General features: G+C 43.3%; 1 protein-coding gene across 1 annotated transcript; it reads right to left on the bottom strand.

Annotated features, from left to right (window-relative positions):
* Positions 1 to 14,206: 14,206 nt before the first annotated feature.
* On the bottom strand, positions 14,207 to 14,791 carry LOC307190876 (protein TEX261-like; the record flags this gene model as incomplete). Its single annotated transcript, XM_079930369.1, has 1 exon — positions 14,207 to 14,791. The coding sequence occupies one exon, from the start codon at positions 14,789 to 14,791 to the stop codon at positions 14,207 to 14,209; it is 585 nt and encodes a 194-aa protein (XP_079786495.1).
* Between the last annotated feature and the right edge of the window lie 845 nt (positions 14,792 to 15,636).

Raw genomic sequence — 15,636 nt, 5'->3', positions numbered from 1 at the left:
TTCTTCTGGAACTTTATAGTTTTAGGTTATCATTTATTTTTTTCAAAGGATAGATGCATATTCTCTTATATCCATATTCTATACCTGGAAGAATACACAAGTTTTTCTCTGGGGTGGGAAAATCATGTGATTTGAACGTGATAGAGAAACTGACTCTAAACTGTATACCCTTTTGTGCTATTGAATTTTTCCTTAAATGTACACATTACTGTACCTTAAAAACAAAAACAAAATAGGGAATTTTTTTAAAAAGCTAAGATCTCAGGACTTCCCTGGTGGTGCGGTGGCTAAGACTCTGCACTCCCAATGCAGGGGGCCTGGGTTCAATCCCTGGTTAGGGAACTAGATCCCACATGCCTAATGAAAGATCCTGAGTGCCTCAACTAAGACCTGATGCAGCTAAATAAATAGATAAATAAATATTAAGAAAAAAAAAAAGCTAAGATCTCAATATGTGTTGGGGACTACTGAAACCCAGTTCCACCTAACACAGTTTAAAATCACCACAGTGGTTGCTGGACTGAATGACTTCACCATAGTTTCAAATCCTGAGATCTTTTCTTTCACAAACTGTGAAGGGCTCCCAAATCCTGACAGTCCTTACTGGGCTGAGAACCAAGTCCAATTAACTGGCAAAGAATTAACTGGGCCAATCACTCAGTAAAATGCAAATGAGTGAGTCTGACTATATAAAGCTTCCTTAACCTTTCTTTGAACATTGCAGAATTGAGGCTGTGGATGTTGCTGCCACCTGCAGGCCACATCTGTCAACAGCAGGTTCATGGAAATAACCCACGCGGATCCCTCTCTCAAATGAGTCCTCTGTGGGACTCTGGATTGGAGAAACAGGGACTTATACATTTTTCTTTTTGCCCGTCAGACCACTACTCTGCTACAAACACAAACCGGTGATAGGAGTTCCTAAGTGTGGGGACTGTGGTCTCAGATTGTCTGGGTTTGAATTCTGACTCTTGGGTAAATCAGAGACCAGTCTATACCTCAGGTTCCTCATCTATGAAGTGGAGATAATAGTAGCTCCTTTGAATAGATGTGAGGATTGAATCGGATCATTTAAAATGTGTAGCTGGGGCTTCCCTGGTGGCGCAGTGGTTAAGAATCCGCCTGCCGATTCAGGGGACACGGGTTCGAGCCCTGGTCCGGGAAGATCCCACATGCTGTGGAGTAACTAAGCCCGTGCGCCACAACTACTGAGCCTGTGCTCTAAAGCCTGCGTGCCACTACTACTGAAGCCCGCGTGCCTAAAACCCGTGCTCCACAACAAGAGAAGCCACCACAATGAGAAGCCTGTGCACTGCAACGAAGAGTAGTCCCCGCTACTATAAAATAAATTTATAAAGTGTGTAGCACACTGCCTGGCACTTAGTGAGCACACAACCAACATTAAGAGTTGTTGTTAGGCAAACCTGCAGAAGCCTCTCCCATTCTAAACTGACAAATTGGTTTTTTTTAAAATAATTACTTTTTTTTTTTTTTTTTTTGCGATACACGGGCCTCTCACTGTTGCGGCCTCTCCCGTTGCGGAGCACAGGCTCCGGATGCGCAGGCTCAGCAGCCATGGCTCACGGGCCCAGTCGCTCCGCGGCATGTGGGATCTTCCCAGACCGGGGCACGAACCCATGTCCCCTGCATCGGCAGGCGGACTCTCAACCACTGCGCCACCAGGGAAGCCCTAAAATAATTACTTTTTAAAAATAAATTTATTTACTTGTTTATTTTTGGCTGCATTGGGTCTTCGTTGCTGCACACGGGCTTTCTCTAGTTGCAGCGAGCAGGGGCTGTTCTTCATTGCGGTGCACGGGCTTCTCATTGCGGTGGCTTCTCTTGTTGCGGAGCATGGGCTTTAGGCACGCATGCTTCAGTAGTTGTGGCACGCGGGCTCAGTAGTTGTGGCTCACGGGCTCTAGAGCGCAGGCTCAGTAGTTGTGGCTCACGGGCTCTAGAGCGCAGGCTCAGTAGTTGTGGCGCATGGGCTTAGTTGCTCCCAGGCATGTGGGATCTTCCCGGACCAGGGCTCAAACCCGTGTCCTCTGCAATGGCAGGCAGATTCTTAACCACTGCACCACCAGGGAAGTCCCTGACAAATTGTTTCTCGACACACGGTAGTGCAAGAAACTACTATGTGTCAAGAAAAGACCTTTAATACCTGGCTGCACCACTTACAAACTGTGACCTTGGGCAAGTGTCTTAACCTCTCTGAACTCTATTCGCCTCACAGGTGGTTTTGGATATTACATGAACTCATCTATGTAAAGCACCAACCACAGTGCCTGGCATGGAGTGGACAGTTAATAAATAGAGTGATGATTAACACAGGAATAGTTACCAAGTATAGCCAAAGGTTGAACAGGTCAGGTTGCAAACAGGCAGGCCACAGGCGGTCACTAACCTACAGATATTTTGGTTGGCCCTCAGTGTGTTACAATTTTTAAATTACTTGCCAGCATTAAAAACAGAAATTTCACATGTAAGTCGATTCTTAACTTCTGTTTTTATAATGTGAAGCTCTGACTATATATCACACCAGATCTACAAGGAAGATGGCATATAACAGGGAAATCTAATTTCTTTCAAGGGAGCCACTTAATGCTCCCTGAAGAAGTGATATTGAAGCTGAAACGTGAAGGTTGAGTAGGGGTTAGCCTAATAGAGTGGGGACGATGCTCCCAGCAGAGGAACTGGCAGGTCTAAAAGCCTGATTCAGGGAGATTAGTGCCTCCAGGGCACTTCAGGAAAGTCTGGTGGCTGGAGGACAGTGAAGGGAAAGGTGGGAAGAAGATGAAGCTCCAGTTAGCACCTTAAGGATTTTGGACTTTATCGTGAGGATGAATGTAGTTCAAGGCTGGAAGCTGGGAGGTAGCCAACAGGTAGCTGGTAGCCAACAAACTGAGGGGCTAGACAGGGTCAGATGGATTAGGGTCACGGGTCAACAGTGAGCAGCTGAGAAAGCAGAGGAGTACTAGGGCATTATAGGATCCCTATCTAGAAACTCTGGGCATACATAGGATAGCCTGTCAGGTGTGGTCTGGCAAAGGGCAGACTTTACAAAGACCAAGCTAAGCAGGACGCCAGGGTGAATTTCCTTTTTTTTTTTTTTTTTTTCTGTTGCGGTACGCGGGCCTCTCACTGCTGTGGCCTCTCCCGTTGCGGAGCACAGGCCCCGGACGCGCAGGCTCAGCGACCATGGCTCACGGGCCCAGCCGCTCCGCGGCATGTGGGATCTTCCCGGACTGGGGCACGAACCTGTGTCCCCTGCATCAGCAGGCGGACTCTCAACCACTGCGCCACCAGGGAAGCCCGCCAGGGTGAATTTCTTATGTTTATTTTAATAGTGGAAAAATGAGAAGAATTAAGATTTGGCCAAGGACATATGTCAAACGAGATACAGAACTAGATTCACAACACCTATCTCTAATTTGCTGCTTTTCTCACTATATTAGTTTTCTCAAGGTGAATAAACTCAGCACCAATACTGTGTTGTTGATAATTATATAGGCCATTTATTGAGAGCTTGCTAAATGTTAGGCTCTGTGTTTTTGTGTATTATTATCTCATTATTTCATTCAGTTAACAAATATAGTCCACTCAAAATATTATGTATCAAGGGACTGTTAGGCACTGGAGACACAGGAATGAATGAGACAGACACCATCCCTATCCTGTGGAAGCTCACAACCCGGAAAGGAATTGAGTAGCTGAAGAAGTAATTACAAAGGGTAATTGGCAGACACTGGAGTGAGAGTACAACAGTGAACCCAACCTATCATGGGTGGCAGAGAAGGCTTTCTGGAAAAAGTGACAGTCAAGCCGAAAAGGCAGGAGTGAAACTCAGGGGAACACTGTTCCAGGAAAGAGAACAGCACATGGAAGGCACTAGTCTCACCATAACCTGATGAAACAGGCGCTATGATTATCCCCTTTTCACAGATGAGAAAACTGAGGTTCTAAGAGAGATGAAGTAACTGACCCACTAGACGGTGCTGGAGCCAGGATGTAAGCCTGGATCTACCTAGACCAAAGCTCATTTTCTTAGCTGCTAAACTAGATATTTCTATTAGTTTTTATGTTCCTTCAAAGGGTCATGTGAGTGGAATGGAATATTAACTGAGATGCCTGCAATGCAGGAAGTTGAAATAATGGCTTACAAACTATGCAAGCATGTCTGTGTCAGGTTTAGCTGTCTGTTTCGGAATGACAGCTATTTAGTGACACAGCTCCTGTCCTAATGTCTGAATAGATGTTCAGTTCAACTGAATATGGTTCAACAGCGATGTACTGAGTGCCTACTGTGTGCTAGGAATGGTGCCAGGCATTGTCAGAGTTACAGAGATGATGAGAAAAGTTTCCAGGTACTAGGCTAAAGATCATGTTAATCACTAACAAATTTATAGGTTTTTTGTTTGTTTTGTTTCATTTGTTTTTGTGGCCGCGTGGCATGTGGGGTCTTAGTTCCTTGACCAGGGTTCGAACCCATGCCCCCTGTAGTGGAAGCACAGAGTCTTAACTACTGGACCACCAGGGAAGTCCCAGTCACTAACAAATTTAAAAAGGTAAATAACAGGGCTTCTCTGGTGGCACAGTGGTTAAGAATCCGCCTGCCAATGCAGGGGACAAGGGTTTGAGCCCTGGTCCGGGAAGATCCCACATGCCGCGGAGCAACTAAGCCCATGCGCCACAACTACTGAGCCTGCACTCTAGAGCCCGCGTGCCACAACTACTGAAGCCCACGTGCCTAGAGCCTGAGCTCCGAAACAAGAGAAGTCACCACAGTGAGAAGCCCACGCACCACAAAGGAGAGTAGCCCCCGCTCGCCGCAACTAGAGAAAGCCCGCACGCAGCAACGAAGACCCAACGCAGCCAAAAAAACCAAAAAAAGTTAAGTAACAAAGCCATAATCCTGGCAGTTAGAAACCATAGGTAACTTATGATAACAGCTGCCAGGTTTTGAGCGTTAACTACGTGCCAAGCACTGCATGAGGCACCTTAATGAAATTACAAATGATCGTAACTACAAACTAAAAGCCCACACTGTGAGACCGTGCAGAGGAGTTTACATGTATTATCTCTTTTAACCCATGTTCATTCTATAAAGCTAATATCATAGTATTGACATTAATATTGCCCATTTACAGCTGAGGAAACTGAGCTTTAGAAGTTTTTGCCTGAGATCCCAGCGCTAGTAAATGGAAGAGCTATAATTCAAACCCAGGTCTGCCTGACTCCAAAACTTGGGCTCTAGACAATTGCACCACACCACCTCTGCAAGGAGAGTCAGTTTGTAAAAATCCAGGGGAATGTGGTATGATCTGCATAGCTAGGTACATATCCAGACAGGAGAAATAAATATAGGTGCTTTAAAAACCCTCTAGGGGGAGTAGAGAAACAGGGGGAAAAAATAAAACAAAACAATGTATCTAGTCATTAAACACTAGTTAACCTCTAAATAGAGAGTCCACCCCAAATAGTTATACTGCTCTTTTCTATCACTTCATTGTGCTTAAATTTGCCTCTAGAATTATCTTTAAATTTAATTAGTAGCTAAAGCTGAGAATTTTTGGTATCAAGATATATCTCTTTTAATTCTTTTTTTTTTAATTAATTAATTATTTATTTTTGGCTGCGTTGGGTCTTTGTTGCTGCATGCGGGCTTTCTCTAGTTGTGGTGAGCTGGGGCTACTCTTCTTTGGGGTGCGCGGGCTTCTCATTGTGGTGGCTTCTCTTGTTGCGGAGCATGGGCTCTAGGTGCGCGGGCTTCAGTAGTTGTGGCATGCGGGCTCAGTAGTTGTGGCTCACAGGCTCTAGAGCGCAGACTCAGTGGTTGTGGTGCACGGGCTTAGTTGCTCCGCGGCATCTTCCCGGACCAGGGCTCAAACCCGTGTCCGCTGCATTGGCAGGCGGATTCTCAACCACTGTGCCACCAGGGAAGTCCCTCCTTTAATTCTTGTTTTACATCTGTGTGCGAAAGAAAAGAAACAATTTCATAAAAGTCAGTGTCAAGCAAATAAGTGACCCCCCATTAAGGATGGGGGTACAAGCTGTGCTGTGCTTTGTAAACTGGGAGGAAAGAATCCCTTGCAGCAGGCAGCCATCAGCTGTGGGACATATGAACATCCTGTCTCCGTGATTATTTGTGGCTGTGGGCAGGGAGGTATGCAGCCTCATTCCAGACGTTCAGATATAGCCAGAAGTGAAATCTATGTAGCTAAGGAAGTGCCCAGAATTGGCTCTGTGACACATGGACTGGGAAGATCGTTGCTGTGTTCAAACATATGGATGTTTGCGTTTCCATCTGCTTATTTACCCTTTGTCCCAACATAAAAGGCCAAAAATGAAACTAATATTCACCTAGTGCCACTTTTGTTTGTTTGGTTTTTTGGCTGCGCCCCGCGGCATGTGGGATCTTAGTTCCCTGACCAAGGATAGAACTCAAGCCCCCTGCATTGGAAGCATGGAGTCTTAACCACTGGATCGCCAGGGAAGTCTCTACCTAGTGCCACTTTGAATATGCTATGCTACTGTCTCTTAACAATTCATTTAATACTGTCGAAGTGAGTTCAAAGAGGTAGAACACGTAGCAGCTTCTATCACAGCAACTATAACAAATTATTTATTACAATTATCATATTACTAAAGCAATAATGATAGCTTCCATTTATTGAGTGCACACTCTGTGCCAGGAACCGTACAGGGCACTCATACATTATTTCATGTAATCTTCACAAAAACCCTATGGTATAAGGACTATCACCCATTTTACAGAAAAAGAAACAGACATTCAGGAGGTTAAGCAACTTCCCAAGGTCACACAGAGAGCAAGTGGCATCTGTTTCTTTGTCCATCTTCTCACCGATTACTGTAAATTTCCTGAGGGCAAGGACTGTGTCTTACTCATCTCTGTATTCCTAGTCTCTAACACTGTGTCTGGCACAGAGCAGGTAGAATTCAGTACATATTTTTGAATAAATGAAAGAACAAACAATATTTCCCCAGATAAGCGGTAGAGCTACCATTGGGATTTAGGTCTTTTGTCTTTAAGTCTCGCGTGCTTTCCACAATTACAGATGCCTACCCAAATCAGGATCCTGATTAATCACTCACATGCCTCTTTTACTCTGGAAATTCCTATTAGACACTTTCCATATGAGTGTGATAGAGTGATTCCACTTCTAGGTCTTTATCATACAGAAATACTAACACATGTCTATGAGGATATATTACTAGAGTGCTTGCTATTGGTATTTCAGGAAAAAATTTGAAAAAAAAATGTCCATCCATGGAAGAGTGATTAAATGGAACATCGATTCTATGGAATATCATATAACTTCCAAGAGAGTAAGGTAGATCTCTTTCTACTAAGGCAGAAGAATGGACACAAGATTGTATTAAGTAGGACAAGCAGGTTTTGGAATATTAAGTATGGTTTAGTGTGCATAATAATAATCCCGTCTTCCACGTTTATTGCACACCTTGTTCCAGGCTCTCTGTGAAGTGTGTTACATGTATTACCATATTTCACTGAACCTAAGATAATTGTTTACTGAATGTTTACAAGATACTTGGACCTGTGTTAACATTCTGACTCCAGAGATATAAAAATCTGGAAAGAATGTGTTTCTTAAAAACAATTAAGTATGGTATTTTGCTTAATCTTCACAATAGTATAAAGTAGATACCATCATTTCTCCCATTTTGCTGATGAAGCACAGAGAAATCCAAGTAAGTTGCCTGTGTGTAAATAGTAGAATGTGGTATAATTCCATAAAAACAAAACAAAAAAATTAAAGAGTTCTGGATAAAGACAGTGAATATAATTTCTCACGCATGTAATTTTCCTTTCCACTTCCTCCCCTCCCAGTCCCATCGCACTAAAACTTCAGTAAAGGATTATTTTAAAGAATAAGGAAAGGGAGAGGGGGTAATAAATACAACAGAATTTTGCAGGTGAGAAAGCAAATGAATGAGTGTTAAAAGGCCCGGCAGACCCAAGAATGTGGAATCCTGGACCAGAAACTGGAGAAAGCTGAGAAGCAGCCTGGATGTGTTCAAGAATTAACCAGTGGTATCCCTGGAGGTGGGGGTGAAGAACACCTAAACTAAGAAGGACTAGTTGAAGGTCAGTTGGCTTCCCTCACCGTACCCTCCAGGTGACTGCCCCTCCTCCACCTCAGCAGAAGTATGGGGGGTATTCTCTTGAGAGAGTAAAACAATCTCTGGAGTAATACAGGTCACCAGGAACAGTTAAGAGCATCATACTGAAAAAGGGGCAATCAGTAGACTTTTTCCACACTCTGCTCCCGGAATTCTGGTAGCCAACCTTTACCTCCTGGGAAGATGTATCTTTTTCTTTGGGGAAAATGAAGCCCAATATGAAAGATGTAAAGATAATGACACTGAAGTCTTCCAGCTAATGGTCCCTCATGGTCATTGGTTCATGGACAAATGACCTCATGGTCAATGATTCTCCCCTTCATGCACAGAGTTTCCAATCAGCTTTTAGTCCCCTACTTTTATTCATGAGCAGAAAGCCAAGGATTATGGGACACGAGGATTTCCTCTAACAGGAAAGAAAGAGATGAAAACAAAGAGAAGAAAGAAACTTGGAAGAAACTGAGACAATGCAGAGAAAACTAATTTTTTTTTTTTTTTGCGGTACACGGGCCTCTCACTGCTGCGGCCTCTCCCGCTGCGGAGCACAGGCTCCAGACGCGCAGGCTCAGCGGCCACAGCCCACGGGCTCAGCCACTCCGCGGCATGCGGGATCCTCCCGGACCGGGGCACGAACCCGCGTCCCCCGCATCGGCAGGCGGACTCCCAACCACTGCGCCACCAGGGAAGCCCGAGAAAATAAAATTTTTAAAACTATCATGCATAGCCTCAACTAGAAGAAAAGATATCTGAATATATGAAAAAAATAGCAATAAACTGATAAAGAACATTCAGAAGGGAAAAAAAGTTCTTTGAAATGAAAAAAACATGAAAGCAGAAGCAAGAGCCCAATAGAAAGAATGGAAGATAAGGTTGAGGAAATTGCCTAGAAGTAGAGCAAAAAGACACAGATATGGAAACTAGAAGGAAAAAAGATATGAAAATTAGAGAACCAGTCAAGGAAGTGCAACAGTTGAATAAAAGTTTCATAAAAAGAGAATATATAAAAAAAGAGTTGAGGAAATCATAAAATAAGGAGTATCCAGGACAATAAATGAGAATAGACCCACATTAAGACCCACACACTGTGAAATATCAGAACACTGTTGACAAAGACAAGATCCTATAATCTCCTAAGAAGATAAGAAACTGGTCCCAGATAGAGGTTCAGGGATCAGAGTGGCTTCAGACCTTCAGACCTAGAAGTAGAAGAGAAGGGAAGAATACCTTCAAAATTTCTGAAAGATGATGATTTTCAACCTAGGATCCTATACCCTGTTAAACTATCAATACCATCATTAAAACATATGGATAAGACAAAATCAGATATACAAGGTGTTGGGAATTCCCTAGTGGTTCGATGGTTAGGACTTGGCGCTTTCACTGCTTGGGCCTTGGTACAATCCCTGGTCCGGGAACTAAGATCCTGCAAGCTGCACGGCCTGGCCAAAAAAAAAAAAAAAAAAAGATATACAAAGTGTTAAAAAACCTTACTTCGGACTTCTCTGGTGGCATAGTGGTTGAGAATCTGCCTGCCAATGCAGGGGACATGGGTTCGATCCCTCGTCCGGGAAGATCCCACATGCCGCGGAGCAACTAAGCTCGTGTGCCACAACTACTGAGGCTGCGTGCCACAACTACTGAAGCCCGCATGCCTAGAGCCTGTGCTCTGCAACAAGAGAAGAACTTACTTCTAGTGCATTCTTTCATAAGACATGGCCACCAAAACTAGAGGGCAAAAAAAGATAGAGAAAGTTATGGAGTAGATGATAAAAGTTCTCATCACAAGGGAAAAAAATTGTGCAGTGATGGATGTTAACTAAACTTACTGTGATCATTTTGAATGTATACATATATTGAATCATTATGTTGTACACCTGAATTAATACAATGTTATATGTCAGTTAAATCTACATTTTTTTTTTTTTTAGAAAAGAGAAAGAAAGTTATGGGATTCAGGAAACAGGAGAGTCAACACAGGAGAGAAGCAAAGAGAATTCCCAAGTGGCTGTAAGGAACATTCTAGGATGACAACTGTGCTCCAGACATAGCATCTGGATGCCACCTATCCAGACTGGAGCACTATGACTCAAGAGAGAGACACACTGAAGACTGTTGCATTCAAGAACTCTGCTGCTCTTGTATCCTCTTTTGTGTCTACCTCAAAGTAACAGAACAATCCCTCAAAATCTAAGTTGTAACAAAGTGGAGTGTATTTCAAAGAGTAGAAGATGATGTGAGATAGATATATATATATATATATATATATATATATATATATATATATATTACTTAGCCATAAAAAGAATGAAATAATGCCATTTGCAGCAACATGGACGGACCTAGAGATTATCATACTAAGTGAAGTAAGCCAGACAGAGGAAGACAAATATCATATGATATCGTTTATATGTGAAATCTAACAAAAAAAAATGATACAAATGAGCTTATATACAAAACAGAAATAGACCCAGAGACATAGAAAACAAATTTATAGTTACTAAAGGGGAAAGAGGGGGAATAAATTAGGAGACTGGGATTAATATATACATACTACTATATATAAAATAGGTAACCAATGAGGACCTACTGTACAGCACAGAGAAATATACTCAATATTTTGTAATAACGTATAACGGAAAAGAATCTGAAAAAGAATATATATGTATATATGACTGAATCTCTTTGCTATATACAGGGAAAAGAATCTGAAAAAGAATACATACATATATATATATATATATATATATATATATATATATATATATATAAAATGACTGAATCACTTTGCTGTATACCTGAAATTAACACAATATTGTAAACCAACTATACTGAAAAAAAAAGAGTAGAAGAGACCCTGCTCTACTTTGTCACATATTTGTCCCCTGGACCCCAGAGTAGCTCTGCATGAGAACTGGAATGGAACAGGAAAAAGCTTTAACCTACAACCCCTTTCTCTACATGAATCTGATACAGACATGTCCTCAAGGCTCACGTTGGGACTAATGTCATACACAGACATCAGGCTGTCTTCCCTATGCAAGCTTTTTTCTTCTTCCTCATCACTATAGCCCTCCATCCCCACCCCGATAAACTAATGCAAGTAATAAGAGCAGGACTGCATAGCAAGTGAGCCTTGAGTCAGACAACCTAGGTTAAAATCTAGTTCTACCTCTCACAGCTGTGACCTTGGCCATGTTTCTCCATGAGTCTCAGCTTCCTTACCAGTAAAATGAAGATAATAATGTCTGTCTCAAAAGATTGCTGAAAGAGTTTAAGATGCGACAGTTTTTGCGTTGTTTTAGCACAGTGCCCAGAACACAGTAAGTGCTTAATAAATGGTTAACATTGATTATTACCTGTAGGCCACCTATCTTATCAGGTACATCTAATAAGGACTGAATTTCAGGAGTGGTCCCAGTTTAAGGTCAGTCTGGGGACCACAACACTATTATGCCTGGTTCTTTAAAAACAGGACACACCTTATACGTACAAATGAATGTTGTTTACTTCAAGTTGTCATTACCTTGGAGGCAGTGCACTTATTCCAAGGATGCTTCCACTCTCCAGAACATTTTTGGGGTACTCAATTTAGAAATTTCTTCAGGGTCTATGACACATCTTCTGAATATCCTCATCAGTAGGAAATCTTCATCTTCTGTAAAGATAAATTCAATGTTTGAAATAATCAGAAGTTGATGAATAAACAGGGTACAGGGGAAGATGAAGTAAGACTAACTTTCTTATATAGCTTTTACATGGATTTTATCCTTTTATTTTATTTTTGGCAGTGCGGCTTGCGGGATCTTAGCTCCCCCACCAGGGACTGAACCTGTGCCCTCAGCAGTGAAAGTGTGGAGTCTTAACCGCTGGACTGCCAGGGAATTCCCAAGGATTTTATCCATTTAAAATAAACTAATTTTTAAAAGATAAAAGCAATAAAGTCCAATTAGGGCTTCCCTGGTGGCACAGTGGTTAAGAATCTGCCTGCCAATGCAGGGGACACGGGTTCGAGCCCCGGTCCGGGAAGATCCCACATGCCACGGAGCAACTAAGCCTGTGCACCACAACTACTGAGCCTACGCTCTAGAGCCCATGAGCCACAACCACTGAGCCCATGAATCGCAACTACTGAAGCCCGCACGCCTAGAGCCTGTGCTCCGCAACAAGAGAAGCCACCACAATGAGGAGCCCGCACAACGCAACGAAGACCCAACGCAGCCAAAAATAAAATTAATTAATTAATGAAATAAATTATTTTTAGAAAAGTCCATTAGACTACTAAAACAAAAAGGAAAATTACCCATAGCTTACAATACAACTGCTATCATTTTGGTGCATTTTCCTTATCTTTCCTTAATATACAGTTTTAAAAATAGTAGTAATAGTGTACATATCATTTGTAACATGCTAACCTAATTTAAATTATGTCATAAGCATATTTTCATGTTGCTGTAGAGTCCTCATAATAATATTTTTAATGGCTGCATAATATTTCATCCAATGGATATGGCAGAATTTACTTAACCACTTCTCTTTTGCTGAACATTTAGGTTGTTTTAAGTGTTTTATTATGAAATATATGTACATTTCCTCAAATTTTTGCTTATTTCCTCAGCCTGGATTACCAGAAGTGGGAATGTTGGATCAAAGGGTATGAGGATTTGATGGTTCTTGATAGTTACTTCCAAATTGTTTTCCGGTAGGTTTTCACTAATTTATAATGCCAAGGAAACAGTAGAATACCCATTTCACTGCATCTAAAACAAGAACTTGGTATCACAATTTTAATAACTTAGGAGCTAGAAAAATATTTCATATGAACCAATTTTAAAGTCAAGTGGTTTGGGGCTTCCCTGGTGGTGCAGTGGTTAAGAATCCACCTGCCAATGCAGGGGACGTGGGTTCAAGCCCTGGTCCGGGAAGATCCCACATACTGTGGAGCAATTAAGCCCGTGCACCACAACTACTGAGCTTGCGAACCACAACTACTGAGCCTGAGTGCCACAACTACTGAGCCCGCATGCCTAGAGCTAGTGCTCCACAAGGGAAGCCATTGCAATGAGAAGCCCGCGCACCGCAAGGAAGAGTAGACCCCCTGCTGGCCGCAACCAGAGAAAAGCCCACGCAGCAACGAAGACCCAATGCAGCCACAAAAAAAAAAAAAAAAAAAAAGCAGAGCACAGACAGGGTGAAAAAGTCCAGATACCCATTACTCCCCTACGAAAGCAATGATCTCTTACTGGTTTTTTTTTTTTTTTTTAACTATTATTACTTTTCAGTTACATAAGAAATATACATTCATCATTTAAAAAAAAAAAAAGACAGGCAGAAACAATAAAAAGTACAGCTTATTTCCAACACCAAACAAAGACCATTACATTTTGAAGTACTTACCCTCACACCATTTTCTCTATAGGACATGTTTTATAAAAGATAGCACACCAGGGAACTCCCTGCTGGTCCAGTGGTTAGGACTCCATGCTTCCACTGCAGGGGACACAGTTTCTTTCTTTTCTTCTTTTTTTTTTTTCCAGGGTATTAAGGCAAACAGGGTCACCTAGAATCTATTCAAACGGGAATCAGCACTTGGACAGAAATCACAGTTCAACAGCAAAAACTTTCTCTTGCAAAGGCTAAGCCACGGCCCCTCCCCACTGCCATCTGCCCATAGCAATTATCCCTGTCTGCTCTCCAGCTTCACAGCCCCTGCCCTGCCTGAGCCAGAACTCCTGACCCATCACAAGAGGGGGCGGGAGGGCCACAGGAGCTCAGCTTTTGCACACCCAGGTGGACCATGGTCTCCTGGCTAAGCAGGCACCACATCCTCCCTGGCGCCCTCTGAGGTCTCAGCCTCTGGCAGCATCAGATCTGAGCCAAGCTGAGCCTCCTGAGGACGGTGGGGATGGGGGCTTCTGGGGGAGTCGAGGGAAGGAGGGCCAGGGCTGGGGAAAGGTGCCTTCCAGCTCCCAGCCCCCACCTAGTGCAGAGGCCCAGAGGCCTGACTCTCCTGATCTTGCCCCGGTATCCCCTCCGCAGAAGGTCAGTATATCTTCTGCCGACTGGGTAGAATGGCCCCTTTGATGAAGGAGAAGACAACCAGGATCCCTAAGCGTTTGCCCCGCTTGCCTTTGGCGAAGTGATTGGAGACCACATCATCTCCAGGCTGCATGGTGGCAGGCAGGACGTTCTCCCCAGCCGACGGTGACACAAAGAACGCAAACGGGATTATCCACAGACAGAAAGTGAAATAGGCCAGGACCTCTGAGAAAGGATAATATTCCTCTGCAAAAAACTGAAACGCTAGGTTATGATTCACCACCAGTAGCCCACAGGACAGGATGAAGTTAGGCGAGGTGAGCATGATGAAAGGGAAGGTCTGGAGGAGGCCAAGGTAGACCAGGTAGACCAGGAAGAGGCCTACACCAATCATGCAGGTGGGAAAACGCTCAAAAACATAGAGGCCAATCAGCACAGCTGTGGAGAACCAGACCCTATATTCTATGATCCTGCTGGTGGCCACCGTGTATTCTTCTAGCAATTCTGCCAGGTAATAGAGTCCGGCTGCAATGGCCAGCGTGATGAAGGCCACCTGGCTGAAGAGCGACAGCCAGCTCAGCACATACATGAACCACGTGGCACCATCGCCCGGGCCGCCCGCCCCCCGACAGCCGGGATGGGCCTGCGCGCTCCAGCTCCGGTGACACGGAGCCGCCGCGTTCCCGCGCCCGGGACACAGTTTTGATACCCAGTTGGGGAACTAAGATCCTGCAAGGTGTGGGGGGGGAAAAAAAAAATATATATATATATAGATATAGATATAGATATAGATATAGATATAGATATAGCATACCATACACGTTGTTTTTAAACTTTTTTTCCCCCCCACATAATAATTATAGCTCATGTCTACATAATGTTTACTATGGGTCAGGTACAATTCCAAGTAGGTTTTTTTTTTTTTTGCGGTACACAGGCCTCTCACTGTTGTGGCCTCTCCCGTTGCGGAGCACAGGCTCGGGACGCGCAGGCTCAGCGGCCATGGCTCATGGTCCCAGCCGCTCCGCGGCATGTGGGATCTTCCCGGACCGGGGCACGAACCCGTGTCCCCTGCATCTGCAGGCGGACTCTCAACCACTGCACCACCAGGGAAGCCCCCAAGTAGTTTTACATGTAATAATTCATTTAGTCCTCATGGTAATTCTATAAGGAAGGCAATATTAGTACTCCCATTTAATGATGAGACTGAAGCAGAGAAGTAAGTTGCCTAAGGTCACAAAGTCAATAAGTTAACGAACGGGCACATTTTTCCATGTTGCTAAATTCATTTTCCACACATTTTCTTTTTTTTTAAATGGCTGCACGATATCCATGCAGCCATTTTGTGGATGAAGTACCATTTAATTATTCCACTTCCTTTTATGAGACATCTAGATTCTTTCCATTTTTTGATTTATACACATCACTAACATG

Source organism: Stenella coeruleoalba, assembly GCF_951394435.1.
Source record: "Stenella coeruleoalba genome assembly, chromosome: 1".
Classification (NCBI taxonomy): Eukaryota; Metazoa; Chordata; class Mammalia; order Artiodactyla; family Delphinidae; genus Stenella; species Stenella coeruleoalba.
The sequence above is the reverse complement of the archived record's forward strand: the minus strand, read 5'-3'. Positions and strand labels throughout refer to the sequence as shown.